The sequence below is a fragment of the Manis javanica genome, chromosome 15 (assembly GCF_040802235.1).
Source record: "Manis javanica isolate MJ-LG chromosome 15, MJ_LKY, whole genome shotgun sequence".
NCBI lineage: Eukaryota > Metazoa > Chordata > Mammalia > Pholidota > Manidae > Manis > Manis javanica.
This window is the reverse complement of record NC_133170.1, coordinates 88,414,860-88,442,005: the sequence shown is the minus strand read 5'-3', so window position 1 is coordinate 88,442,005 and position 27,146 is coordinate 88,414,860. Positions and strand designations below refer to the sequence as shown.

General features: G+C 56.9%; 1 protein-coding gene and 2 long non-coding RNA genes across 6 annotated transcripts in view; 1 reads left to right on the top strand and 2 right to left on the bottom strand.

The window, feature by feature from the left end:
* Positions 1 to 16,045, bottom strand: part of ACSS1 (acyl-CoA synthetase short chain family member 1) — a 34,458-nt gene extending 18,413 nt beyond the window's left edge. Inside the window, exons 1-2 of one of the 2 annotated variants that reach the window (XM_037001811.2) lie at positions 15,738 to 16,045; positions 8,106 to 8,202 (exon numbers count right to left, since the gene is read on the bottom strand). In XM_037001811.2, coding sequence (XP_036857706.1) covers positions 8,106 to 8,202; positions 15,738 to 16,023 — 383 coding nt within the window. In that variant the 5' untranslated portion in view covers positions 16,024 to 16,045. Of the gene's footprint in view, positions 1 to 8,105; positions 8,203 to 13,343; positions 13,387 to 15,737 lie in introns of those variants that run through there. The other variant, XM_073222652.1, reaches the window with a different exon arrangement.
* Positions 5,398 to 8,099, bottom strand: LOC118969003 (uncharacterized). The gene is made up of 2 exons (XR_012125504.1): positions 6,289 to 8,099; positions 5,398 to 6,124 (listed from the first exon to the last, which is right to left on the bottom strand). It is a non-coding gene; the product is annotated as an uncharacterized lncRNA (long non-coding RNA).
* Positions 16,046 to 16,063: 18 nt separating the features above from the next.
* On the top strand, positions 16,064 to 24,359 carry LOC118969005 (uncharacterized). 3 transcript variants are annotated; one of them, XR_012125507.1, is made up of 5 exons: positions 16,064 to 16,416; positions 16,699 to 16,882; positions 22,849 to 23,093; positions 23,859 to 24,012; positions 24,095 to 24,359. It is a non-coding gene; the product is annotated as an uncharacterized lncRNA (long non-coding RNA). The 3 variants fall into 3 exon arrangements; XR_012125506.1 differs by having other exon boundaries at positions 23,862 to 24,359; XR_012125505.1 differs by having other exon boundaries at positions 23,859 to 24,359.
* The last annotated feature ends 2,787 nt before the right edge of the window (positions 24,360 to 27,146 follow it).

Here is a 27,146-nt window from a genome sequence, read left to right as displayed (position 1 = left end):
ACTCAGCACCACTGAGCGCATAAAAGCCCAGGAAATCCCGGGGCACAGGTTCATGAACGGAGCTTGAAACGCCTCACACATCACTGTGATTCCCTGACCATGACCTTTGGCACAGAGAAGCCGCAGCTGAATTTAAAGCAGCTGCTGGACTAACACGGGAAAAACGCCTAAAGCTGCTGTTTGCCAAGCAAGGTCCCCAGGAAAAACAGGCTGACCTGCCCCGGGGACACCAGGGCAGCCGATGAACTGGGGGTCCCTAAAGCTGCATGCTTTCGGCTTTCTCCCAGAAAATAAATGTATTTTCCTTGATTATTTTCCTTGAGGCTTTGCTGTAATCTAGGGAAGGTGCTGGACTTGGAGTTTCTCAGAAGCATGTTTCTTTGTAGGCCAATCATCAGGTCAGAGGAGAGCTGGGCCTTTGCCTTCCCGACTCGGTGAGGGCCCCCCGGGCGCGTCCAGGTGGAATCCCAGCCCAGGTCTCACAGCCCAGCCCGGCACGCGGTCAGCCTCTAGACACCCTTGTGGAGTGGAAACGATGGTCCGACTTGAGGAGAGCGCTCTCCTGTTCCCTAATTAACACCTGATTTCCCCTTGGACCTCAGCACAGGCCTTCAGCCGGAATCTCATCTCCAGAAAAAAACTTCTTTCCTTTCGGGACCCAACGGCTGACTGACCTCACGACAGAGCCACACATCTGCTTCTGTCTCAGGCTGTTCCAGCTACTGTGAGGGCTTATACATTAGCGCTCCTGGCCGATGGCCCTGAGAACCCCAGGGATTCCTGCAGGCTAGCAGCCCTGGACAGGAGGCTCCAGGCCTGGAAACCACCCAGAAACAGCTGGCACCCTGGCAGGACATTCGCCCACTGGCTGGACAGGCTTGCTGACCTCCCAGGAAAAGCCTCAGAAGTGCTGTACGTGCCCTGGGAGAATTTCAAGTGGATGGAGGTTTGACTTTCTAAAAACATTTCCCTTTCCCTATATTTAAAAAAATAAAAGCCACAGGATGTTCTTCAGATCCCACTCCAGGGCTACGTGGCCCACGTGTGACCCGGTGGTGCTTCCACATGGCCCACGTGTGACCCGGCGGTACGTCCACACTGCTGCACACAGTCCCCTGGGCCACAAAAGCGACAGCAAGCCACAGGCAACTGAGGTCACACAGGAAGGTCCGGGGCAGACACAAGTTGGGCTCTATTTCTCAGGCTTCATCACAAACTAGGAGCCCAGGAGAGACACGGCCACACAGGGGGATCCCGAGGAGCGACCATCTCGGGCCTGGGTCCATCTCCCTGCCCCTGGGTAGCAACTTAGAGAAACACAAAATCACCGCAAAGAAAGGGAGGCCATGGAGCCCACCCTCGGTGGTGCTGCCCAGCTTTTTACCAGCCATCTTTCTCAGCTAAAAAAGAACCCGATTCTCAGCCTCTGCCAGTTATCGTGGTGTGAATATGCCCACCTTGACCGGTTCCAGTCACCAGCATATCTTACTGAATGAGCAGGGAGCTTGCAGCTCATTTAGTTCACTCTCTAAAAAAATAAGCATTTGCTCAGTAATAAATAATCGCTAAGAAAAATTAACACTGTTCACGTGGAGAGCCTGGAGGAGCCCTCCCTCACACCAGTCCAGCCCGTCACCCTGACCCTGGGCTGAAGGTGCCCAGTTCAGTGTTAAGTTCCGAAGCTGGGCTTCCACAGGCTCTGCTCCTGCACCCAGGGTCAGAGGCAGCACCCACCATCTCAGACACCCCGCTTAGCCCGGTCACCAGGGCCTCTTCAGGGCGGTGTGGTCAGCCCTGCTCTAAGGCCCTGGCCCTGGGACCCCAGAGTCCACACTGAGTGCACTGTTGGCACCAGCTGGTAACACACAGACCTCTTCACCTGTGAACCCACAGCCGAGCGGCCCACCTCGTGGGAGGCCTCGGTCACGGCCACGGCCGGAGTCCAGCAGAGCAGGCCTGTGGCCACCGAGCGCACGAGAGCGACTCAGGCGGTTTGCTCGCCGACCACAGGGGTAGGGACCCTTGGGCCAGCTACATACGACCACGGTCCACCGCCCTGGACCAGGGGCCACGAACCCACCCCAACTGGGTCTGCCTGCAGTCGCCATGCAAGCTTTCTGTAGGCCTGCACCCCCAGACGTACCCCACTCAGATGCCTTGCCTCTGGCTTCCGCGCATGACGCAGGCAACGGCAGGGAGCTGCACCCAGAGCGCCTCAGAGGGCCACGGCTTTCCTGCAGCTCAGGGGATGCTGGACTTCCCGGGGAGGCCCCACCTCCGCCGAGGGTGCTGGGAAGCCCCCGGGCCGGCAGAGTGGTGGCTTCCTGGCCCCTGCACACCAGCATGCTTTGGGAACGCAGAACCGCCTGTGGGGTGTCCTGAGCCCTCTGGGCATGCAGGTGGGGCCGGGAACCCGCCCGGAGGCTTTGTAAGCACCCTATGAACTCCCTTTCTGCTCCAGAGAGTGGCAGTGGCTTCCCCGTCTGCAGCTGCATGTGACGGACAGCTTCCCTCCCACCAGGGCAGGTAGCCGTGTTACCAGAGAAAATCTCCCTAGCGCTGCCCAGATTCTGTCCTTTCGGAAACCTCCCCACATCCTGGGCTGGGAACTCTGCTTTGGGGCCTGCCAGGGACCCGTCGCTACAGTTCTCATCTGTGGAGAGCCCGGGGCATCTCTGCACCTGCGAAGACCCCACAGGCCCCTGTTCTAAATTCCAGGTCCATGTTGCCTCATTCGGCCCAGACGTTTTTCCCCAAGCCTCCATCCAGGCAGAACTGGCAGGGACGACAGGGAAGTGCCGACCTACACCAAACCCACCCAGAAACCCCGCCCTGGGCTTCTCTGAGGACGCGTGACTGGACTTGTTGATGGGAAACTGTCAAGCCTCTCACCCAACCCAACGCCCTACTTTGACCACGTCAGTTGACACCTAAGGCAGCCATGGAGGGTCAGGAGAAAGGAGCGGGTAGCGCCATCCGGGCAGCGGCTGCTCTGAGACACAGCCTGCACCCCTACATCACCCTCCCCTGGGACCCCCACCCCTCCAAGGCCTGCAGGGACCCTCGAGCTCTTGTGCCATCTGCTCCTCACTGTCCCCCCGTCAGAGCAGGACTGCAGAGCCCTCTGCCCGCCTTCTGCCATGTCCCTTGTGCCTGCTCCAGGTCACCAGGAGCCCTACGGCACTGAGGAGTCCCCTCTTCCCCAGCTGGTGTTAGCACTTAATGTGCATCTGCTTGTCCATGATGGGGGGCAGGCATCTGGAACACAGAGCCCCAGCTAGCGAAGAGTGGACCGTCCGCACACACTAGGGGCCAGTCTCTGCACACCAGGGCCAGCAGGCCCCCACCTGTCCCCAAGCGACTGCTGCAGAGCTGCAGGGGCCCATTTACACCTTCACCTTCGCCCTGGGGATGAGGCTGCGAGACTCCGATTCCTGGGCACCTCCCTCAGAGCCAGGCAACACTGAGCTCAGACCCCGTTCTGACCTTCCAAGTGGGTAAGCTTGGAAATTCCTTAAGGTTGCTGAGCATCAGGTCATGGGCCTTAAAACAAAGGATGTCAGGAATATCACCAAGGCCATCAGCGTCAGCTCCCACCCAGCTGGCCAGGGAGTGGCCCCAGGCAGACGGAGCAACTTCAGGTCAACACAGGGTGGGCGCGCCCCACTCCCAGCCTGGCGTGTGGATGGTCCCCAGGAACCTTCCCAGGAGGCACTGCTGCAGCCCTCGCCCTGGGCAGGCAGTGGACAGGTGGGGTCCAGCCCGGCCGTGTTGGAGGCCGGCCTGGGGCTGAGCATGGGAAGGGGCAGCATGGGGTAGGGGGGCGGTGTGCCCGCCCCAGATGCCACATCTAACCTCATGGTGACACCTTCCCTTTGTGCCCACCTAGCAAGGGAGGGGCAAGCAGGCACTGGGGGCAGGGGCAGGGGTGAAGATGCAGACCCCAAGAGTAGGGCCCCTGCGTGTTTCTAGACAGGACAGAACACTCGGCCAGGCCCCCTCTATGCCAGCAGCACTGCCCCTTGGGGACCAACACCGGGCACATAGCACAGCTGTGAGTCAGGCTGACCCCACAGTCTGGAGCCTCCGGAAGTGGAAAGGAAACAGCAAAACAGGACAGAGAAGTCGTGTCCTGGGAGACTCCTCTCCAAGCTCCCCGACTCGGAGCCCGTGCTAAGCACCCCCTCCCAGAGACATACCTGCACCCTGCACATACCCTCACCCCCAGAGCCCACTCCCTCTCCAGTCCGGCCCCTCCACCTCCAGTGGCCAGCCCCCCAGGAGCCCCTGCCTGGCAGAAGGGGGTCCACAAGGCAGGGGTCCAGCTCTGAGCGAGGTGTCCGTTCACGTAAACCTCTCCACTGTCTGCCCCAGAGGTTCCCAGAAAGGCCCTGTCATGGAGGTTCCCTGGACATAAAGACAGGCTCTCTCCATGCGGTTCATGCCTAACATGGTCCCAAGATATGGCCATCCTAAAATATGAAATTCCAAGGCCCTCAGCTGGCCCAAAAGCAAGACAAAGAAAAAAGAAAAATAAGTGGGAATATATTGAAAGATTCAAAATACTTTCCAGTTTCAACATGCAGAGTCAAAGTCTTAACGCTAGCATGCTGTGGCTGAGCCAGAGTTTCTGCCAGATTCTGGGACTCAGTGTGACTCCCAGGCAGGCTCTGCAATCCAAGTTCCTCAGAGGTCAGCAGGGGAAAGAATTAGCTGGCGGGAAGCAGGACACGTGCAGAGCCCAGGAGGCCTGGCCTCTCCTCCCCACCCAGGAGCCCACCGATCAAACCAACCTTGCACAGGGCGAAAGCACCCCTCCATCACCTGGCTGGCCAGTTAAGGATCTGCCCCCTCAACTGCCCCGATGCTTTCATAACAGAGTTTACTCACTAAGTAACTGACTTGGGGCTGGAGACAGAACTTCATGCAGGTCGGGCACATGAGAAGGGGAGGGGCGGCGTTTGCTGACACAGGACAGTTCCAGAAGCTCTTCCCGGAGAGAGCCACGGCCCCACGCCCCCTCGGCTCAGCAGCCACAGGGCCACCCCGCCCTCCCCTCATCAACGCTGAAGCCCTCTGCCGAGCCCCCTGCGACTGGCGCTGACCTGCAGCTGAGACAGACCCTGAGCCTCCCACACACTGCTCTGAGCTCTCATCCTCCGCCTGCTGCTCAGTACCCAGCAGCCTGGTGCAGAAGCCTGTTTCCATTCTGCAGGTGAGAAGACTGAGGGTCAGGAAGGTGGGTGAAACCTAAAATGACCGGAAACATCATTAACTCAAGTCCCTCAAGAACCAGCTGCGATTCCAGACAGCCTGTACGCACACTTCATCCAGACAGTGAAGAAAAATACTCGCTGGTGCTAAGCCCAAAGAGAGTCTGTAAAACCAAAGTCCAAGTTGGGCCAAGTCTGTTTATTTTCAAAGAAAGGATAACAAGCCCTTCACCTGTATGCAGGAATCTGTCCCTCGCCCGGGGCTGCCCTGGGCAACGGAAAGGAAGCCGCTTTAACTCAGGGGCAGTGGCCCTGAAACCCTGAACCAGCCCAGACTGCCTAATGCCACTGAACACTAGCTCAGGTGGGCATAGCCATGTCCAGCCAAGGGGCACCCACCTGACCGGCCGCCTGGGCCAAGGCCACCCCCAGGTGGGGTGGAAGGAGACGAGGCCATGGCTGGACCTCTGCACCTCCAGCACCATGTCCACCCACAGAGCCACGCCTCTTACTGAAGAGTCACACGCACACCAGGTCGGGCCAGAAAGAGAAAGAACAGTGGGGCCAGTTCGCTTATCTGAGCGGTGCCCCCCAAACTCCAGCGCACACTGGGCCTGGGACCTGCCTCTGCCTGGAAGGGCCCTGAGGCTCCCTGGCGGCAGTGCTGCCGGCCCGCGGGTGGCACAGAGGTGGGAGGTTGACCTGTGCAGGCCCTGAGCTCCTGGTGGGCAGGCGGGTCAGAGATGACGCAGTGACCGGTAAAGGCCGAGACAGCCTGTGGTTGCCGGGGGAGGATGACAAGGCGGAGCCCACAAGGAGCCACCGTCACAGACAAACGTCACTTCACTGCATCCAGAGGTCAACCTGAGCACAGTTTTACCAGGGTTGGTGGATTTGGTCTGTGATAAAACCTGAAGTTGAGAAAGAAACAGAAAATTAAGGGTGTTCAGTGACCCCGCCCAGTCACCCCCGTGGTGGGAGGCCACTGCGGCTCTGGGGCCCCTGGGGTCTGAACCTGCTTCCCTGCACGTCCCCCCACCACGCCCCCTCACTCTCACCAGCCCAGCATGCACACCTTCTCTCTCTCTCTGCTCTGGGGCGCCTGTGCCTAGTCCCCCCCAAGGTCCGGGATGGGCCTGGGAAGTTCCCCTCAGTCTTGGCTGCTCCTTCCTGCCAGCAGGACCTCAGCTTCCACGTCACCTCCGCAGAGGGGCCTCCTCTAACTCCGCGTCTAAAGTGACCACCTGGAATGTACGCTGGTGCAGCCACTACAGGAAGCAGTAGGGAGATTCCTCAAAAAACTAAAACTAGAAATACCACAGGACCCAGCAATTCCACTTCTAAGTATTCACCTGAAGAAAACAAAACCAGTATTTCAAGAAGATATATGCACCCCTATTATTATTGCTGGATTTTCTACAATAGCCATGATGCGGAAGCTACCAAAGTGTCCACCAACAGATGAAGGATAAAGATGTGGTACATATACGCAACGGAATATTATTCAACTGTGCAAAAGGATGAAATCCTGCCATTTGCAACAACATGGATGGACCTAGAGGGTATTATGCTCAAGAAATAAGCCAGGCAGAGAAAGACAAGTACCAAATGATTTCACTTATATGTGGACTCTAGAAAACAAAACAAACGAACAAATGAACAAAACAAAATAGACTCATAAATACAGAGAAAAGACTGGTGGTGGCCTTACGGGAGGGGGCCCAGGGGCCAGGAGAAACAAGTGAAGGGGATAAAGAGGTGTAACATCCAGTTATAAATAAATCAGTCATGGGGATGATAGTACAGCACAGGGAGTATAGTCAGTGATATTGTGATATCTTTGCGTGAATGACAGTTGGTGAGTACACTTTCCATTGTGAGCATTTAGTAATGTAATTCTCAAATCACTACACTGTACACCTGAAACTAATAAAAATATTATATATCAACTACACTGCAATTAAAAATAAATACACAAAGTGACCACCCGGCCATAGCCAACCATGCATTTGGGGACTGCTTGTTACTGCGACACAGCCCAGCCTGTCCTGACTGATACAGGCGCTCACAGAGCCTCCTTAGATGACTGGACTGGAGAAGCTGTAAGCCGCCCCCCACAAGAGCAATCACGCTTGATGAGGGGGCGGGAGGTGATCAAGGAGACGCAGGTTCACAGTGGGTCTGAGATGCGCTGTAAGTCGAGGCTTAGGCAAAGGGGTTTTCCCTCAGGGGAGGGAGGCCCAACGCTTTGCAGACACAGACACAGAGGCCCCTGAGCAGGGCAATCCCAGCAGGAGCCTGTGCGTCAGGAGGGCCACTGTTCCCAGACGCTGGGTTCCTTCCAAGCCCCCAGGGCACACACTACATCCAGAAGGATGCTTGGCACATAGAGTGTGTGAGGAGCTTCTTTAAGGAATCAAAGAATACAAATGCCAGGAGCACCCCTCTTCAAGACTCAGTTTTATCTACCGCCCCGCTCTCATGAGCCACCGAGGAAGCGGCTCGGTGGGCTGGTCCATATCCTCCAGCGCACATGTCATCAGCTGCTTATGCTCACCTTTCCTGGGACCAGAGAACTTTCGCAGACCGAGGCGTGTCCCCTGACCCTCGGGTGAAGCCCCCCAGCAGAACTGGACACAGGCAGGGCTGTGCCGAGAGCCTCCCATTGCCTGAACTCCCGTCATACTGGTCCCCAAAGTCCAGGGTCCTCCCACGGCCGTGCAGTCACTGAGCTCCGACGCGGTGGACAGGAAGGCCAGCCCTGCTCCACGCGGGCGAGCCCGCTCCTGCGAACAGCCCGGGGAGGTGTCTGGTGCCGGTGTCCTCCGCGCACAGCCCGGAGGCCCCGGAGACCCTGCCCGGCCCTGGGCGGCCGGCGGGACGCACACGTACCTGTAGGTGACCCTCACTTCGGTCCCGGGTTCATCTCGCTCCCAGATCAAAGCGATGCTCTCCGGGGACTTCTGCACGTGCTGATCCAAGCAGTTGACTGCCGGAAAACAGGGTGACCATTATTACGCTATTATATTGTTACATTATATTACATTAATTATATCATATTACATATTGTATCACATATATTATTATACTCCAGGGGCTTCTGGGGTCGGGCCAGGATCTGGGTGGCTGTGGTCTGCGCTCCTCTCGCTGAGGCGGGCCCTTCCCTTGTCAACGGCGATGTGTCTCCCAGCTTGCAAGGGGAAGCTGACTGTGGGCAGTGAGGCCATCACTACACAAACAGGATCCCTCGTGGGTCCCCTGAGGTCCGTGCCTCGTGCCCGTGGCCCCAGCACCCCCCCCCCACCCCGCACTGGGCCGCCTGGGGGCCCTGACCCAGTTGGCTCCCCGGGACTCGAGGCTCCCTGATGGTTCTGACGTGCAGCTGGGCCGAGCACCGCAGCTGCGGCCGCTGGAAGGAGCACCAATGCAGACAGGACGCCCTGATTCAGCACTCAGGTCACACGGCGGGTGCCCGGCGTCGGGAGCCGCAGGGCGGCGCAAGGATCCAGCTCTCCTCAGATGTCCAGCCAGCAGCCTCCAGACCAGCCCTCGCTCCAAGAAGTGATGCAACGATGGGGAAATGCCAGGCAGGTTTTCCGGAAGGCTCTGCTGCACCCCCCTCCATTACCCAAGCTCAGATCACATGACTGCCAGCAGAAACAGGAGGCCGGTGCTGCCAGGGACTATAAACCTGGAGGAGGCTCATGCTCCTTCGCTAAAACCCTTGTCACCACTCTGATGTCAAGGTGAGCTCAACTCAGACGCTTCTGACCAGCCAGGCCCACCACCCGTGCTTCAGCAGGAAAGAAATGCCACGGCGCAGCTGTGGGCCCGCGGCCGCCTGCCCCCCTGGTCTCTGGGGTCATCGCAGTGCCTGGATACACACGTTTTTTTGTTCTGTGTTTCTTTTCAGGGCAGTTCCTTATCTTCCCCAAATCTATCTCCCCTCTCCAATGGGAGACGCGTCATCCGCATGTCTGCTTACAGGGCTAAGACAGGAATCACACGGAAAGCCAGCTGCCCACGTGCTGTTACAGGAATACAAAGTTCCCTTCTCCAAGATAAACACCACGCTATGAGTTAGAGGCTTTTATAAGTATTTCCTGGTAGAATAACCATTGTGGCAAAAGTTATGGGAGACCATGCCCACCGGAGATCATGTGATTCCCATAATTCTTGAAAGGGTGAACCCACGTGAAATTATTTGCATACTTCAGCTCTTGTGTCTGTGGGGTGTGGGGTGATAACTGTATTTTTTCCCATTTGGGTTATCTATCATCTATTCTTATAATTAAAATTTTCATTTCAACTTTTTGGCTTCTAACAGATACATAGATTATTCCTCAAAAAAAATGTAATAATAGAAGACAGATGTCATGGAAAAAATTACTAAGATTTTCTGACACAGGAAAGTTCTTTGAATTACTAGAAAAACAGAAGAGATGTCAAAATAAAGAGAGGAAAGCAAGAAAAACTGACAAGGGGCTTGGTGGCAAAACCTCAGTTTAAGCAATCAACCCAACATCAACGTGTCTTAATCCAGGCCAGAATTTAGAAATCACTTTTCACACTAAAACCACAGATTGCTGGCTTCTCTTAAACAGTCAGCCGATGAGGCCATACTGTCCCCTGGGAGCTGAGGAGTGACCGGCAGGGGCAGGCCCTGGCCCCCTACCTGGCCCGGAAAGACCTGACCAGTGGAATGGGCAGCGATGGCCCAGGCAGGGCAAGACAAGCCTCGAAGGGTCCAGCTGAGGACCGACAGACTGAGTTGCAGGGTGCACCGAGCAGGGTCCAGCAGGAAGAGGGGCTGCTCCCACCTGCAGGCGAGGGTTCACTGGCCCCTGTCTGCCCCAGGCATCACCGGAAGGCTGAACATAGATGCCAACCCTCACCACCACCCCAAATCTGCCCAGTAGAAGATGCCATGAGTCGTGCAACACTCACCAAAAAGCTGCTCTAACACCTTCCCCCACTCTGAATTTGACCCTTTGAGCCATCCCGAAAATGACCAGCTCAGCTGTGGCTTAAGAAACAGGCTCCAGGTGGTCCAGCAGGCCTGGTGACCTGCCCCAGGCTGCCGCCCGGAAGCACCGAAAAAGGCTTCAAAGCACGCTCACCTGGGCTCCTCTCCCTGCCTCACCTGCTGCTGCGCTTCTCACCCAGTGACAGCCCACCCAGAGCCCGGCAGGGCATCCTGCACCTGGCTCATGCCAAGCAGGAAGGCTGAGCTCACAGGAGGTGGAGGAGAAAAACCAGCCCCTGGAAGGACACTGGGCGCCCTGTGCATGGCTGTGTGGCCACAAGACTGGCTGTGTGTCCCTTTCTTCCCAGGGCTGACAGGTGGCAGGTCAGCGCTGAGCCCCGGGTGCCTTCCCTGCGCAGAGCAGGTGCTCAGCAGGAGGCCTCTCCTGCTCTCCCGCTGGCCATCTGCGTCGGAGCCCCCTCCTGGCCGGACCTCACCCCCGATTCTCCCTGCCTGGGGGCGCTGCCCACTCTCCCACCGCTGCCACCCCCGCTCATCCTCACGCTCTCGCTGAAGACTTCGCCTCCCCTGTCCCTCACGCCTCCCCCAAGTCCTCCTGCGGTGTCCACTCGTGCTGCCCCGTGGGCAGGGCTGCACGCTCCGCTCCTTCTGTGTATGTGCAGCCTCCCAGCACAGGGCAGAGGAGCAGCAGAGCCCGGGACACCATGAGGGGCACCGAGTCCTTGAGCCGGACGGTGACCCCGGGGCCTAAGTGACACCACGGTGGCCCTCTGCCCAGTGGAGGAAACTTTGTATCTTTGTGGGTTTGTCCCTGAAGCAGATTCGAGGCCTAAATCACTACTTCTCAACCCCAAGCCCCGGAGGGCCTGTTAGCACACGGACTCCCCACCTGCGGCCTCTGACGCGGCATCAGAGGCGGGAGCCGCTTCCCCTCTCCCTGAAGCCCACCGGACGCTGCTGCCCCTGGCCCGGGACGGTGCCCCAGCAGACGGGTGTGTGCGCAGTCCCCACGGCCTCTAGCCGGACACGCGGCCCAGCCTCCAGGGCCTGTGTTAGCTGCGGGGGCGGGAGTCACTAAAGACACCTCCTGGGGCGTAGGCGATTACGGACACCGAGGCAGCGGAGCTGGGGAAGCCCAGGCCCCAGGCCCCAGCCCCGCGCGCTAGGTGCTCCCCCACCCATCCCCGGGTCTCGCCTCCCGACTCCCAGCGGGGGCGCCAGGAGCGTGGCAGGCGCCAGACATCAGCAGAGCACTCCTGTCTCGGGGGGCAGACAGCGTGGCGGGTTCCCACGGGAGACACCCGGTGACGGGGCGCCTGGAGGAGGCTCAGGGCAGGGTCTGGGGTGGCGGTGGCCCTGGAGGGCCAGGCATCCCCTGCCAGGGGTACAGGGGTGGTGCCTGCTGCCTGGGCCAGACGGAGAGAAAAGAGGGTCAGGCATGCCTCCCCACATTAAAAAGAAAAGTCTCCACCCAAAGAACCGGGCAACAGCACAGGACAACCCCTTGTGCGGGCATTTCCTGAAGCACTGGGCAAGGCCCTGGCGTCTAAGGCTTGGCACAGCGCCCCCTCTTCCAGCTCCTCGGCGCCTCCGAGCCCCAGGACCCCCGCCTCCCCGCCGCCCCGCGGCCCAGGCCACAAGCCGCTGGCTCTGCCAGGGCTCCGCTGAGCCTCCCGCATCAGGTCCCAAGGTCCCCGAGGCCCCCTGGTCAGGCAGCGCGTCATGACCCTCCCTTCACAGCTGTGAAAACCCAGGGCAAGTCCCCCCGCCGTGGAGTCGGTTCACGTTGGCAGGGGCAGGCTCGTGGCACCGGGCGTTTTCTGCACCATCCGCCACGGGTTGGGAGTGGGAGCCTCTACTTCCACATCTGTACAGTGGGACCGCCACCCCCTTCACCCCGGTGTCATGAGGAGCAGGTGGGGTGAGTTAGGTCTACACCCCAGGGCCTAACACAGCTCTGCAAATGTTAATAAGCAAATACCTGCCAGTGGCTCAAGTTTGTTTTTTTCAAAAGGATTCCAGGAAGATTATCATTTGTGTAGTAAATATGGCACACCCTTACAGAGGGATTTTCAAGAACTCTTGTCAGTTGTTTAAATACATCCCTCCCCCTCCCCAACTTTAAATGACCCCCAGATACAAAAATTCAATTTCAATTAAAAGAAAGAAGGAGTTAATACTCATAAAAGGATTCACAATGAGCTTTCTTGAAATAGAAAAATCCCCCTGGCACATTTTAAGATATTATATCAGTCACAAAAACTGTATTTTCCAACTTTCCAGAAGAATCTGCTATTTAATGTAAGCATGCCTCTCGCGACTGGGGGGGGACCCGGCCCCTCCTGCAGGACCCCCTCCTAAGCGTCGGGGCTGCAGTTTCCCTCAGAGCTCCCTGAAGGCCTTACACAAGTTACTTTAATCACTGAGAGAAAAATGGGGCCCAGGACTGGAGCGCCTTCTCTGCCTTCTGAATTTTGGGGGGCAGATCATAAAGAGTAGAGAGGTACAGCAGAATGGCTTCCATTCCAGCACTAAGGACCCAAAAGCATCCAGAAATCTCTGTGTTCAATACTTGGTTAAAGGTAGTCTACATGCACCCTTGCTTGAAAGCAAGAACACACATGCTTTAAAAAAAGGAAGGAAGACTCAGAATTTGGTGTTTAGAGGATAGAACCTAGTTGTGTGTTTTGAAAGCAACATGCATCACTGCTCTCTAGTTCTACATTTGCAACTTGCTGACATCTTGGGTTTATGTGTCACAGAGCAAAAACATCTGTGGAGGCCTAAAAAGGTCAGAGCCAGATTTTAAGGGCTGGGAAGAAATCTCTTTAGATCTGGGCTTTCCAGTGAGTCACTGAAGAGTGGAGGTCCTTCCTGCCCTGCTTGGAGGCCTCTGACCCATGACCCCACCTGTCAACCTGGCTATCAGAGCTCCGGGATGGACTTTGAGAGCCACGATGGCTATCTGCGTGCCCTCCCCAGCCTGCTTCTCACGTATCCCAGGTGGATCAGATGCAAACCCATGTGGTCCTGTTCAGAGGAAACACACCCTTGGCGGTGTGCTGAAGGACAGGTTCACGGCCACGGCCTCCCCCTCGGTTCATTAATAAATAACAAAGACCAGCGGAGTGGGAGAAACACACCAGGCAGTGCAGGGCGCTCTGCAGGCATCTCCTCAAGTCACACTGACGACGGCCTCACATGTTCCCGGCCGTCCACCACTGGTCAGAAGCCTGGTGGCCTCTGCCTCGGTCTCTGGCACCTCAGGCCGCTGATGCTCCTCCGGCCTGGCCATCATGCTGTGAGAAGCCCTGGGGGGAGGAGGGACTTCTGGGCACAGGTCCAGCTAATCGCAGCCTGCAGTGCCCCAGCCCAGGCCCCAGAGCTGGGAGTGAGAAGCGGGCAGGGGACAGCAGCAAGCCAGCCCAGTCAGGCCCTGTCCAAAGTCCTGACCCACAAACCCGTGAAAGGAACGAAATGGAGGTTGCCTTGAGCCCCTAAACCCGGGGGGGAGGGTGGTCTGATATGAACAGTAACTAGAAGGGCATTCGGTTACCCCCTCTCCTATTCTGCAGATAAGGTAACCCAAGCAGGGCAGTGAGGGGAAAGCAGGGATTCAGACTCAGGCGTGACTTCAAAACACAGGCAAAACCCAAAACTGAAAACGTGTTACGCCCACACCAGGACCCTGATCCCAATGCCGCCCGCTTTAGAAGTACCTCCCTCTGCCCTGGCTCGGGGTATGTAGGTCAGTGGTTCTCACCCTTGAGTGGGCATCAGGAGCCCCTGGAGAGCATACTGGACATGGCGGCAGGCCCACCGCAGGGTTTCTGACCTGTCCAGGATAGGACCTGAGAGCTTGTTTCTGAAAAGTTCCCAGGGCAAGCTGACACTGCTGGTCCAGGGACCACAGTTTGAGAAGTACTGGTGCACCTCTTCCCAGAGGGGTAACGGGCGTTTCAAGACTGACACCACTTTGGAACAAGCCATCACCATGCCGACCATCACACAGACGGACAGACGGCACTGAACGCCCCCTACCCGTCCACAGCTGCCCAGGCGGCTCCCGAGCAGCCATGCCTGGGCTTCCTCCTTTTTGATACAGTCCCTCTGTGTTTTGCAGACACTGGGCAAAGGGCAGAGATGTTCCTGATGGAAGAGTGAGCGGGCACACACATTCCAGGTGCAAATGCAACTGGAATGCTGCTGTTCTACGAGCCAGTTTTCTGCAGCTCAATTTCTGGCTAAGGGGACCAGGAAGGAATAAGTGAAGGCAGAGGAGGCGGCCGGACTGCCTGCTGACCACGCCATCCCGATGGGCTGGGGCTCCCAGGCCCTCGCTGCCTGCTGGCTGTCCAGGCCGCAAACAAGAACTTCCAGGTGTGCACTGCCCACCTGTGTGCTCCCAGCTGCCGCAGGCCTCCCGGTTCCAGACGCGGTTTCCAAGGCAGCCTCACCCCCTGCCCCTTTCCTTCTGCAATGGCTCTTCCGCCCTTCAAGGGCACGTTCTCCCGACTCTGCGAACCTAAGCACTTTTTTCCCACTAGATCAAGGGTACTTGCTGCTGACTCAGTTTTACAGAAAACTCTTTATCTGTGAAATGACTCATTTTGATGTCACCAGCAAAGTAGAGTGAGATACGGGGAAAAGTCTGGTCCAAAGTTCCTTAAAGATTCTTTGTTTTAAAGATAACTCCAAGACTCTGCCTGTAATTTTGTGGCTGTTTCTGAGTATAGCAGAGGAAAAGGGCTACTACTTGCTCATCACCAGTAAAGGTGGGCCCCTTCCGTAGCGCCGGCACTCTGTCCTCACCACCAGCCTGACAGGTGGGCATGATCACCCCCAGGGTGCACATGAAGCTCAGAGGAGCAGAAAAACCGGGAGGTGGGCGACGGCAGATCGTACCTCAAAGCGCAGGCCGGGCAAGGCTCCGCCGCGAGGATCTGCAGGTCTTGCCCTGTGCCCCTCCCGGAGCCCACCCGGCTGGCTACTCCCTCCTCCCAGGTGCTGTGGCCCCTCTGCCCGCCCCTCCTGCTGGGAGTCCCCTCCCCCAGGCGGCCCCGTGGGGCCCTGACGCCTCCAGTTCCGGGACCTCCTCCGTGCAGGTGCGGGCGGTCTGGGGGGACACGGTCACTGTCCCCCCCCGGCTGGCTGGCGCAGCGGGTCTCTGGGACCTCAGTCACCACCGGGGGTAAAGCCAGCCATGGGTCTCTGGGGCGCGGCGGAAACTGAGAACTGGGGGCCACCCCCTTCCCGCCCACAGGCCCCGGAGCGAGCAGACGAGAGATTCCGGGGTTCCAGCTGCCGGCGCGGGCCCCTCTCCCGGCCGCCCACCACTCTCCGTTTGTTTACCCGGGCAGGGCTCTCCCCAGGGCGGCCGGTGCCGACACCGGCCAGGCGCGTTTCGCTCGGGCCCGTTCCTCCCGCCTCCAGGACGCCCGCCACCCCAGCGGACGCCGGCCGGGTCTGCGGGGCGCGCGGGGTGCAGCGGGCCGGGGGCTCCGGCCGGGCCTCCCGGGGCCCCCGCGGCCACTCACCGGACACGTTCAGCCGGCCCCCCAGGAACCAGCCGACCCTGCCGCCGCGGAGGTCGCAGTCGCACACGGTGTGGTAGGGGGCGTCCCACACGAGCGAGTCGCGCGCCAGCGGCCCCCAGAAGGCGGCCGGGTCGCGGGCCGCCTGCGCGCTCAGCGCCTGGTACGAGGCGGGCGCGGCGGCGGGGTCGCTGCCCGAGGCCCCGGAGGCCGCCCGGCGCGGCGCGCGCCCCCCGCGCAGACGGCCCAGGAGCCGGCCGAGCCCGCGGCCCAGGCTGCGCGCCGCCATCCCGCCCGACGCCCGCGGCTGCGCGCCCTGCGCCCGGCTGCGCGCCGACGGCCCCGGGTGTCTCCGCGGGCCCCGCCCCGCCCTCCGGCCGCCCCGCCCCGGGAAGGGCGCGGGCGGTTTCGGTTTCGGTTTGCGCGTCTCGGGCGCCGCGCGGGGAGCCGCAGGGCCGCGCGCGTCGGGGGCGCAGGCTCCGAGCCCTGACGCCGGAACCACCTGCGACCGGCCGGGCGGCCCGGACCTTCGGCAGGGGCAGCGAGGCGCACAGAGGGACCCCCGACCCCCAAAGTTACCGTCTCGGAGGTTGAAGGCGGAGGGTTTATTAACGCCTTTGTGCGCCCTAGAGTGAACCCACCGCCGGTCGGGCCGGCCTGTACCCCCGCCCCCCACACACAGGCAAGCAGCACCCAGGGCTCCTCCGGCCGAAAGGTTTCGGGGACCTGGACCGTGGGGTCCAGTGCTCTTACGACCCACCCTGCCGGCCTCGCCCCCGCGGGTCCCCTCCTGGCCAAGGGGACGACGGAAGCAAACCCCCCACTAACCTCCGCTGATTTGGAGCCGCGGGGGTTTTCTCCAGTCGCTCCAACATCTGTGACCTGGGTCCAAACTCTGCGTTTCCTAGCTTTGTGACCGTAGGCAAGTTCCTTAACCTCTCTGTGCCTCGATTTCCTTTTCTAGAAAACGGGAGAAAGACCTCTCTACCCAGAGCAACAGTGAATAATAAATGAGATAGTGTCTGAAATGTCCAGCCTGGACTGGCACACAAGAACCCAGCCAGGAAGATAGATGGAAACTCATCAACTTGTCTCAACCAGATTGCTAAGTATGTCAACACCCAAGAAATAAACACATAATAAAGAAGGTAAACCCAGGGAGAATGGGGTTTTGGAAAACTGGTTGGTTGAATTCTTTGGGTGTGGGTGAGATTGCATTCTATTAGCAATATGGTCCACAGAGGGAAGGACCCCGCCATGCATAGGGCCCCCTGCTGTCAGTCAGCCCAGGGCATGTGAGGCCTGCTTCCTGCAGAGAATAGAGAGGTTTTAAGGCTAAAGAACCAGTCCTAATAGCTGACACTAGACACAGGTCCTGTTCTGGGCCACTTTCTTGACCTGCATTTTTTTTACTTAGATTAAAAATTCCCCTAGCCAGACTTATTAAGAAAAAAAGAGATTCTACACACATAAACAGAATCAGAAATGAGAAAGGAAAAATCATGACGGACACCACAGAAATACAAAGAATTATTAGAGAATACTCTGAAAATCTATATGCTAACAAACTGGATAACCTACAAGAAATGGACAGCTTTCTAGAAAAACACAACCTTCCAAAACTGACCCAGGAAGACACAGAAAATCTAAACAGACCAATTACCAGCAATGAAATTGAATTGGTAATCAAAAAACTACCCAAGAACAAAACCACCAGGCCAAATGGATTCACTGCTGAATTTTATCAAACATTTAGAGAAAACATAATATCCATTCTCCTTAAAGTTTTCCAAAAAATAGAAGACGAAGGAATACTCCCAAACTCATTCTATGAAGCCAACATCACTCTAATACCAAAACCAGGCAAGGATACCACAAAAAATGAAAACTATAGACCAATATCCCTAATGAACATAGATGCAAAAATACTCAAGAAAATATTAGCAAACTGAATTCAAAAATACATCAAGAGGATCATACACCATGACCAAGGGGGATTCATCCCAGGGATGCAAGGATGGTACAACATTCGAAAATCCATCAACATCATCCACCACATCAACAAAAAGGACAAAAACCACATGATCATCTCCATAGATGCTGAAAAAGCATTCAACAGAATTCAACATCCATTCATGATAAAAACTGTCAACAAAATGGGTATAGAGGGCAAGTACCTCAACATAATAAAGGCCATATATGACAAACCCACAGCCAACATTATACTTAACAATGAGAAGCTGAAAGCTTTTCTCCTGAGATGAGGAACAAGACAAGGATGCCCACTCTCCCCACTTTTATTCAACATAGTAACCAGGTCCTAGCCACAGCAATCAGACAACACAAAGAAATAAAAAGCATCCATATTGGTAAGGAAGAAACCAAACTGTCACTATATGCAGATGACATGATATTGTACATAAAAAACCCTAAAGAATGTACTCCAAAACTACTAGAACTAATATCTGAATTCAGCAAAGTTGCAGGATACAAAATTAATACACAGAAATCTGTTGCATTCCCATACACTAACAATGAATTAGCAGAAAGAGAAATCAGAAAAACAATTCCATTCACAATTGCATCAAAAAGAATAAAATACCTAGGAGTAAACCTAACCAAGGAAGTGAAAGACCTATAACCTGAAAACTACAAAACTCTCTTAAGAGAAATTAAAGAAGACACTAATAAATGGAAATTCATCCTATGCTCTTGAGTAAGAAGAATTAATATTGTCAAAATGGCCATCCTGCCTAAAGCAACCTACAGATTCAATGCAATCCCTATCAAAACACTGACAGCATTCTTCAATGAACTGAACAAATAGTTCTAAAATTCATATGGAACCACAAAAGACCACGAATAGCCAAAGCAATCCTGAGAAGGAAGAATAAAACAGGGGATCTTGCTTCCCAACGTCAAGCTCTACTACAAAGCCACAGTAATCAAGACAATTTGGTACTGGCACAAGAACAGACCCACAGACCAGTGGAACAGAATAGAGAGCCCTGATCTTAACCCAAGCATATATGGCTAATTAATATATGATAAAGGAGCCATGGACATACAATGGGGAAATGAGAGCCTCTTCAACAGCTGGTGTTGGCAAAACTGGACAGCTACATGTAGGAGAATGAAACTGAGTCATTGTCTAACCCCACACACAAAAGTAAGCTCGAAATGGATCAAAGATCTGAATGTAAGTCATGAAACCATAAAACTCTTAGAAAAAAATATAGGCAAAAATCTCTTGGACATAAACATGAGCAACTTCTTCATGAACATATCCCCCCGGGCAAGGGAAACAAAAGCAAAGATGAACAAGTGGGACTATATCAAGCTGAAAAGCTTCCGTACAGCAAAGGACACCATCAATAGAACAAAAAGGCATCCTACAGTATAGGAGAATATATTCATAAATGACAGATCTGATAAAGGATTGACATCCAAAATAGATAAAGAGCTCATGCACCTCAACAAACAAAAGCAAATAATCCAATGAAAAATGGGCAGAGGATCTGAACAGACAGTTCTCCAAAGAAGAAATTCAGATGGCCAACAGGCACATGAAAAGATGCTCCACATCGCTAGTCATCAGAGAAATGCAAATTAAAACCACAGTGAGGTATCACCTCACACCAGTAAGGATGGCCACCATCCAAAAGACAAACAACAACAAATGTTGGCGAGGCTGTGGAGAAAGGGGAACCCTCCTGCACTGCTGGTGGGAATGTAAATTAGTTCAACCATTGTGGAAAGCAGTATGGAGGTTCCTCAAAAAACTCAAAATAGAAATACCATTTGACCCAGGAATTCCATTCCTGAGAATTTACCCTAAGAATGTAGCACTCCAGTTTGAAAAAGACAGATGCACCCCTATGTTTATCGCAGCACTATTTACAATAGCCAAAAAACGGAAGCAACCTAAGTGTCCATCAGTAGATGAATGGATAAAGAAGATGTGGTACATATGCACAATGGAATATTACTCAGCCATAAGAAGAAAACACATCCTTCCATTTGCAACAACATGGATGGAGCTAGAGGGTATTATGCTCAGTGAAATAAGCCGGGTGGAGAAAGACAAGTATCGAAGGATTTCACTCTGTGGAGTATGAGAACAAAGCAAAAACGGAAGGAACAAGACAGCAGCAGAATCGCAGAACCCAAGAATGGACTGACAGTTACCAAAGGGAAAGGGACTGGGGAGGATGGGTGGGAAGGGAGGGATAACGGGGTGGGGGGAGAAAGGGGGCCTTACGATTAGCATGTATAATGTGTAGGGGGGGCACAGGGAGGGCTGCGCAACACAGAGAAGACACGTAGTGACTCCCTAGCATCTTACTACGCTGATGGACAGAGACTGTAATGGGGTAAAGGGGGTACTTGATAATGGGGGGAGTCTAGTAACCACAATGTTGCTCATGTAATTGCCTATTAATGATACCAAAAATAATTTTTTTAAATTATCTGGCTCCGTCAACTGCCGCCAATTCTCAAGCCGCTCGTGCAGCAGACCAGGGAGCTGAGCCAGAGGAAACCCACAGACCTTCCCAAGAGCACGCGGTGGGGAACGGAGGCCAGCAGCCAGGAGCCCCCCAGCACCTCCACCTTGGCACCTATTTCACTGCTTGACGTAAATCCCCATTTTTCATAAAATATGTCAAGTTTTAAGTAGAGAAAGATCCTAATGGTGGCAGGGGGTCCCAAAGTGGTCCCCAGCCCTTCCTGCCCGTGTGAGTGGTGGCCCGGCTCCAGGGAGCCCGTGCCCCGACTCCAGGCTGCCCGCCGCCCTCAGATGGAGCCCAGGAGCCTGCTGACCGACCGCCCAGGTCTGGGCCCTAGAGACAACATGGAAAAAGCACAGGGAATCGACTCAACTTTAAAAGCAGCACACAGTTCCCACTGCCTTCAGGTTGGGTAAAGAGAAGTGAAGATGTGCTCATAGGACGATTCAGAACCAACCAGGTGGCCCAGAATTGCACTTCCTGTGGCCTGTTACCCAAGAGGTGACCTGGGGATGTCCCTCCTGGTGCCACAGCCCTGAGGCCCAGGCCAGTCCCCGCCACCTCCTGTGGCCTCATGGAGCCACACCCCAGCTGCCCCAGCACCTCCAGAGCAGCTCAGAGGGGCAGCAGGCCCCCCAGGCCCAGCTCCCCAAGGAGCCCCTGGCCTTCCCACGGCAGAGACCTCCAGCGCAGGCAGCCGTACAGTCAGGCACGGAAGTAGGAAGGCCTGGGGGCCTCCTTAGGAACGGCCTGATGTTCAACTTAGAGAAAGACGTGCAGCTGTGACCAGTGATCCCCACAGTCCTTAGAGGCAGGCGCTCTGGTCCCCACTTTACATGTGAGAGAAAGAGAGGATGGCATCCCCCAAGCCCACACAGCCAGCGAGCGGCTGGCCCTGGCACTCTATAAGCCCCCTGACTGACAGCATCGACGGGTTTAGGGGTGTAGTCCACCGACACCCTGCCGGCTGCCACGCTCAGTCGTTGACACCTGAAGACGCCCCAGGAACAGCTTCGTTGCTAAGGGCCCCCTGGGAGACCCGCCGCCCACAGCCCTGAGCCACCGCATCCGTTCGCCGGGAAGCCGGGGTCCTCCAAAGAGCCTGCAGGGCTGCTGGCTGCCCCCTCCGCCTCCGCCTCTCCTGTTCTCTGCATCCCCACCCTCTCCAGGAGGATGTATGTGGCCCCCAGGGTGCACTGCCCGGGGCCGGGGCCAAGGGCTGTCAGGGCAGGGGGGCCAGCCAGACACAGCTCCTGAGCTCAGGGCCATGGTCGGAGGGAACAGGGGAGGCGGGGAGGCAGACATCAGCCCCAATGCCTGGGACGCAGAGGAAACCCGAACAGAAAATGTAAGTAAGAGCCTTGAGGCAGGGTGGAGACAGGAGAAGGCCTGGCAGCCAGGGGGTCCATGAGAGGCATCACGAGGGCATCAGGGCTGCCCTCCCCACAGTGCCCACGACCGGGTGGTGCCACCACCACGTGGGGCAGCTCATGTCCCCCTGCCTCCGCAGCAGGGCCTCTGCGACTCCCGTTCAGCTGCAGGGCGTCTGTGCCTCCTGTCCCATGACGCTGCTCACCCAATCCGTCTGGAGCAGCATGTGCCCCCCAGCACTCTGTGGGATCACCCCAGCAACGCACAGCAACCCCTGAGCTGGAGGGCCGCCCACCAATGAGCAGGGAAGGGGAGTGACCGCCAGGACCTGCCTACCCCAGGCAGCACCGGCTGGCGGCCACGTCTTGCTGGAGCTGGAGACATGCCCCATCTGAGGGCAGGGCCACGTGGGACACAGCCAGGCTTTGTGGTGGGGTCTCCTCTCAGCTCAAACGACACGCCAACTCAGTTCCGTCAACACTGAATCCTGGAAACCCTTAACTCCCCCAGCCCTCCCTCCGTAAGCACGGGGTGTCCCCATCCAGAAAGGACTTTCACTTTGGAATCCACTTGCAGCCCCCGTGAGACCCCTTACACTCCACAGTCATAAAGGGCGTCATCGGTGGGGCCAGCAATCTCTCTGTAACAGGCAGTCTTTGGTCCACAGAAGAACGGTCCCCTAACTGCCAGGACCATGGGCCAGGGGATCCAGGGCGAGGACCCCATGCCCCCTCTCCTCAGTCCCCAGCTGCCCCTCCTGGGCGGACACCCCTGCTGCGGCCCAGCACCGCTAGCTGTCCCTCAGGACTGGGCGGGCATTCTTAGTGGCCATCCCGCAGACACAGACGGTCCCTCTCAGGGCCAAGCTGCAAGAGCACCAAGCCGTGGCTGTCGCCATCTGTGGGTCCAGCCCTGGCTTCCTCCATCTGTCCCTGAGGAAAACAGCGGACAGAGGGTGCCAGACAGGCCGGGACCAGATGACACCCTGGCTGTGCCCCCAGCCCTCCTGGGGCGAACCCTCTGATATCTCCAGGCCTCAGTTTCCTCATCTGCAAAATGAGCAAAATTTTTACCTCTAAAATTCCAGGTGGTGTATTCATCCCAACCAGGATACGCATACTTAATATCCAGAGTTTTTCTATTTCCATAAAACCACAGCTTCTGCCAATGTGGGGGGTCCATAGCTCTGGAGCCCTCATGCCCCCCCTAATTGCTTGTCCTTCTTCGGCTTCCAGCTCAGTAGCCTGCCCCACGCCAGCCCGACGGGTGCCTGTTTCACAGCACGTTAGGGCTCCGAGAGAGACCCTGCAGCTGCCCGAGCTGCACCTGAGAGACACAGCCTGGAGCACCACCTGCGGCATCCACGGCTGACACGGCTGGGACCACCTTCCCCTCGGACTGCAGAGCCCCAGGGATTGACGGTCCCGTGGATTCCCGGCCCAGTGACTTCTGAGAATGGCAGCCGGTTCTGACTGGGAAGGTTTGTATTTTGATCAGCATCAAATACAACCTCAAGGGGTGGGCAGCTGGGGACGGTGCTGCCAGCTCACTCCTGGGGTCTCCCTCAGGTTCGAGGGCTGCTTAGTGGGGAGGTGAGAGGGGGGGAAGGAGCCTGGGCCCCGGGGCCAGGGGAGGCCACAGTCAAGGGCGACCCGCCGGGATGCAAACTCTAGACCCTGCAGCCCTCACTGCCACAAAGGCCGGCTGGCCTGGCTCATCCTGTGGGCTTGTTAGGGATGGAGTTTGTCCTTGGTCCTTGGCCACAACAAGGAACTGACGGGCAGAGACACAGGAACAAAGCAGAGTGGACATTTTACGGGAATACACTCCCAGGGAGGGGCAGGCCAGGGTCAAGGCAGAGAGGGCCTGAACTTCTTGGGGGGCGGGTTGGGGGGAGTGCCTCTTTGTCAGGCCCCAGCTGGGGGCACCTCTTTGATTGACAGCTCTAGTCACACACCCAGTCCTGCTCCCACAATGCACACAGAGAAGCCCATGGGGTGGGGAGTGGGAGGTGGCAGAATCGGTATTTCATTTAGTAAGATTATGAAGACGGGTGGCTTGGGAGGTTCTGAGATCTGTTCGATGGTGCCAGCATTGTGATCAGGTTGGAACTGGTCTGGCCTGGTCCCCAAGGGCCAGGAAGTCACCTCCCTGCAAAGCCTTGTGTCCTCTAGCGGGACCCCTCCCTGGGCGGTCTTTCCTGGAACCTTATCTTCCACATCCCCGGCTGCTCACGTCTGTGAAGCAGGGTCAGCAGCAGCAGCAGAGGCCGTAACTGCGCACGCACCCTGAGCCAGAGGCCCACCGGCAGGCCGCCTGTCTCCTGTACATCTCCATCAAGGGCATCCTTGCTCGGACACTGCGGGGCGATGACCCCCCAGATGCTTGGCTCCTCCGTGGTGAGCGGCTACAGGGGAGGCAGGGAGACGGGGAGCAGCCTCGGGGCAGGTCCGAGCAGTGAGACCCTCCTCCCGCCCTAAGGTGCCAAAGGCCCAGGCTGCTGCGCCCTCTCTGCCTGCAGCCTCAGGAATGCCTCCACGGGCTCCCGGCCTCCCAGCCTCCCGGCCCAGCATGAGACTGTGTGGCACCACCAGAGTGTCAGACAAGGGGTTCCCCGGCAGGCGCGTGCCAACACCCGGGGCCAGGCCCTGGGGGTAGCTGTCTGCCAGCCGAGCAGGAGCTCAGTGAATCTTCACTGACTGACAGAATGGAAAGGAGAGTGATAGAAAACAGAATAAATCTAGTATCTGCCAAATTTCTGAGCACGGATTTTGAGGGCTTTAAAGCTGGCCAACACCGCCACCTGGTGATGGATTCTGCCCTTAACGCTCCTTCCTGTTCTGATCAGGGAGCCTAGTTTGTGGTCTCCCGGCTAAATCAGCTGGAACACGATCCGTTCCTTAGAGTAGCGACACCGCCAAGGAAGCCCAGGGGCATCTCCCGAATAACAAGGCCCCTTGAATAGTGTGGGTCTCTCTAGTGAACGGACCGGTACAGACTGGCTGCGTCCCGGGTGGTACGGCGGTCCTGAACCCAAGGGACGGACGCTGGTTAAGGAGATGAGAGATGGCAGAGAGAGTCGATCAAGGGGTGGACTGGGTATGTGAAGCGATTCAAATGACTTGCTTTAAATGTTGATAAATTGGGCAACGATGAGGCCTTAGTCCATTTGGGAAGCTCTAACGAAGTGCCATAAACGGGGCTGGTTCATGATTCATGGTGATTCACAGGTGGCCATTGTCTCAGCGTGTCCCCGAGATATAAAGAGCTCTCGGGGGCCTCCCATACCCACCCTCATGATCTGATCACCTCCCAAAGGCCCCGCCTCCTGCTGCCATCACACGGGGTCAGGATCTCAGCATGCATGTTGTGGGGGGCATGGACATTCCACAGCACCTTGGCTGAGGAGGCCTCCTGAGGAGCCCCTGGCAGGTGGCAGGAGACCTGTGGGCTTGCCGTGGCTCAGGGAGGCCAGGTGTGAGCTCCGGGCCACCACCAGGGCCCGGCTGGGGGTGAGAGACGTACTGCCCGGGAAGGGCAGCTGTGCACCGTCCATGTCTGGGTGGGGAGTGCTGAGGGCACCCTGTGATGCTAGAGACCTACAGGAACATGCTTCATTACATATGTTTACGATTTAAGGATGGTTCTTAGAAAACTAAAAATAGAGTATGGAGCTATGAAACCTTGGTGAAGGAAACGGAACAAACCTGGTCAGGAATGGATGGGAGCAAACAAGGCTGGTAAGGTGGAAAATATATATATAATAAGATCAAGGGATGTGTCCAAACAGCATGTCGGTTATAGCTACGTGTAAATCAGACTCAGGATATAGGAAATCTGGAAAAGAAGATGAAAGACATGGGCTGTGCAATACACACACGTGTGCCCACGCACGCACTCAGGAGATAATGGGAAGAGGTGATACTCAACAACCGAAAAGCTGCAAATTTTCCAGAATTAATGAAAGACCGTATTCAGATTCAGAAAGTACACAGATTCTAAGCCAGGTCAATAAAATGAAATCAACACCCACACACACCACAGACAGGTTAGGCGGCAGCCGGAGAGGAACATGGACATGGTGAGCAGACCAACAGCTGGCGGGTGTGGGGACAGCTTCAGAGGATTGCAGGAAAATGACCGCCGAACGCGAAGGGTGGTCAGAGAAATCATCTTTTAAGAACAAGTACAAAATACATGTTCTGAAACAAAAGTTAAGAGAGTCTTCCAGGCTAGACCCTCACTAAAGAATTACTTTAGGACGAAGAGAGATTATCCCCAAATGAAGACCTGAAATGCAGGAGGGAAAATGAGCAAGGAAGCCGTTACACCTGTGGGTGACCCTGAACCGTTGTGATATCAAGCCTTCAGAGGAAGGAGCGGGTGTCTGGTCTCCCTGCCTGGGCGTGGGGTCAGGAGCCGGGTCCAGGACCCCTGCAGAGGCAGGGGCAGGGTCACCTCTCCCTGCCTGGGCGTGGGGTCAGGAGCCGGCTCTGGGACCCCTGCAGAGGCGGGGGCAGGGGCCAGCTCTCCCCTCAGAACTGCGGCGTCCTGTGTCGGCTCCGGGGCCCCTGAAGGAGCCTCTCCAGATGCACGCCCTGGCTCCAGAGCCGGAGGGGGGGGACCCTGCCCTTGGTGTTGGCTGCAGCTCTGGAGCAGCTTCTGCAGGGGGCCCTGTGGCTGGAGGTGGACCGTCCCCAGGCTCTGGAGCTGCCCTGGCTCTGGCACCAGCACCCGGCTCCCGGGAAGGTCCAGGAGCGGGTTCCTGAGCCAGCACTCATCCCTGAGACGGCGCTGGAGCCGCAGGAGGACGAAAGGTCACCCCGAGCCCGCCTTTGCATGCACCGTTCCAGACACAGAACCATCCTGGAGCCTTCCAGACAAGCCCAGGCCGGGAACCCCCTCAGGGCGCCTCCCCGGCTGCATCCACCAGTGTGTGGGCTGAGGCCCAGCTTTGCTCCTGGCCCAACAGCAGTCTCCGGGGCTCCTCCCCGTGTGCCCAGCAACCCCACCAGGCCCTCTCATGCACCCACTGGGCCCTCGCACCCTTAGGCTTAGCTTCTATGGGCTCCAGGTCACCTGGGCTGGTTGGGGGAAGACGGACCCAGCGCTGCAGGTCTGAGCTGGGATGTAGAGTTGGACATAGACTTAGGCCAACTCTGCACAGGTGGCCTTCTCCGGGCATCTCCAGGCCCAGGTTTCGCAGACCCCTCTGGCCACACTCACCCTGGGCCAGCGCTGACCCTCCTCAGTAATGTGCCTCATGGGCCTTTCACTGGGGCCCAGGGACGAGTGTTCCCCAGCTCCACAGTCTTTCTCAGAGAGCCCTGCAAACACAGACCAGCACCGGACCACAGGCTCAGACCGTGCCAGGCCCACCTCCCTGCTTCTGCTCCTCCCAGATGGCCAGGGACCTGTGTCAGCACAGACCTCCCGGTTGAGATGACATCACCTCCAGGGATCGGGACAATCCTCAGGCAGAAGGACAGCCCAGCACCCCATGTCCCATCCAGCCTGCCTAGACCTCGGGTGT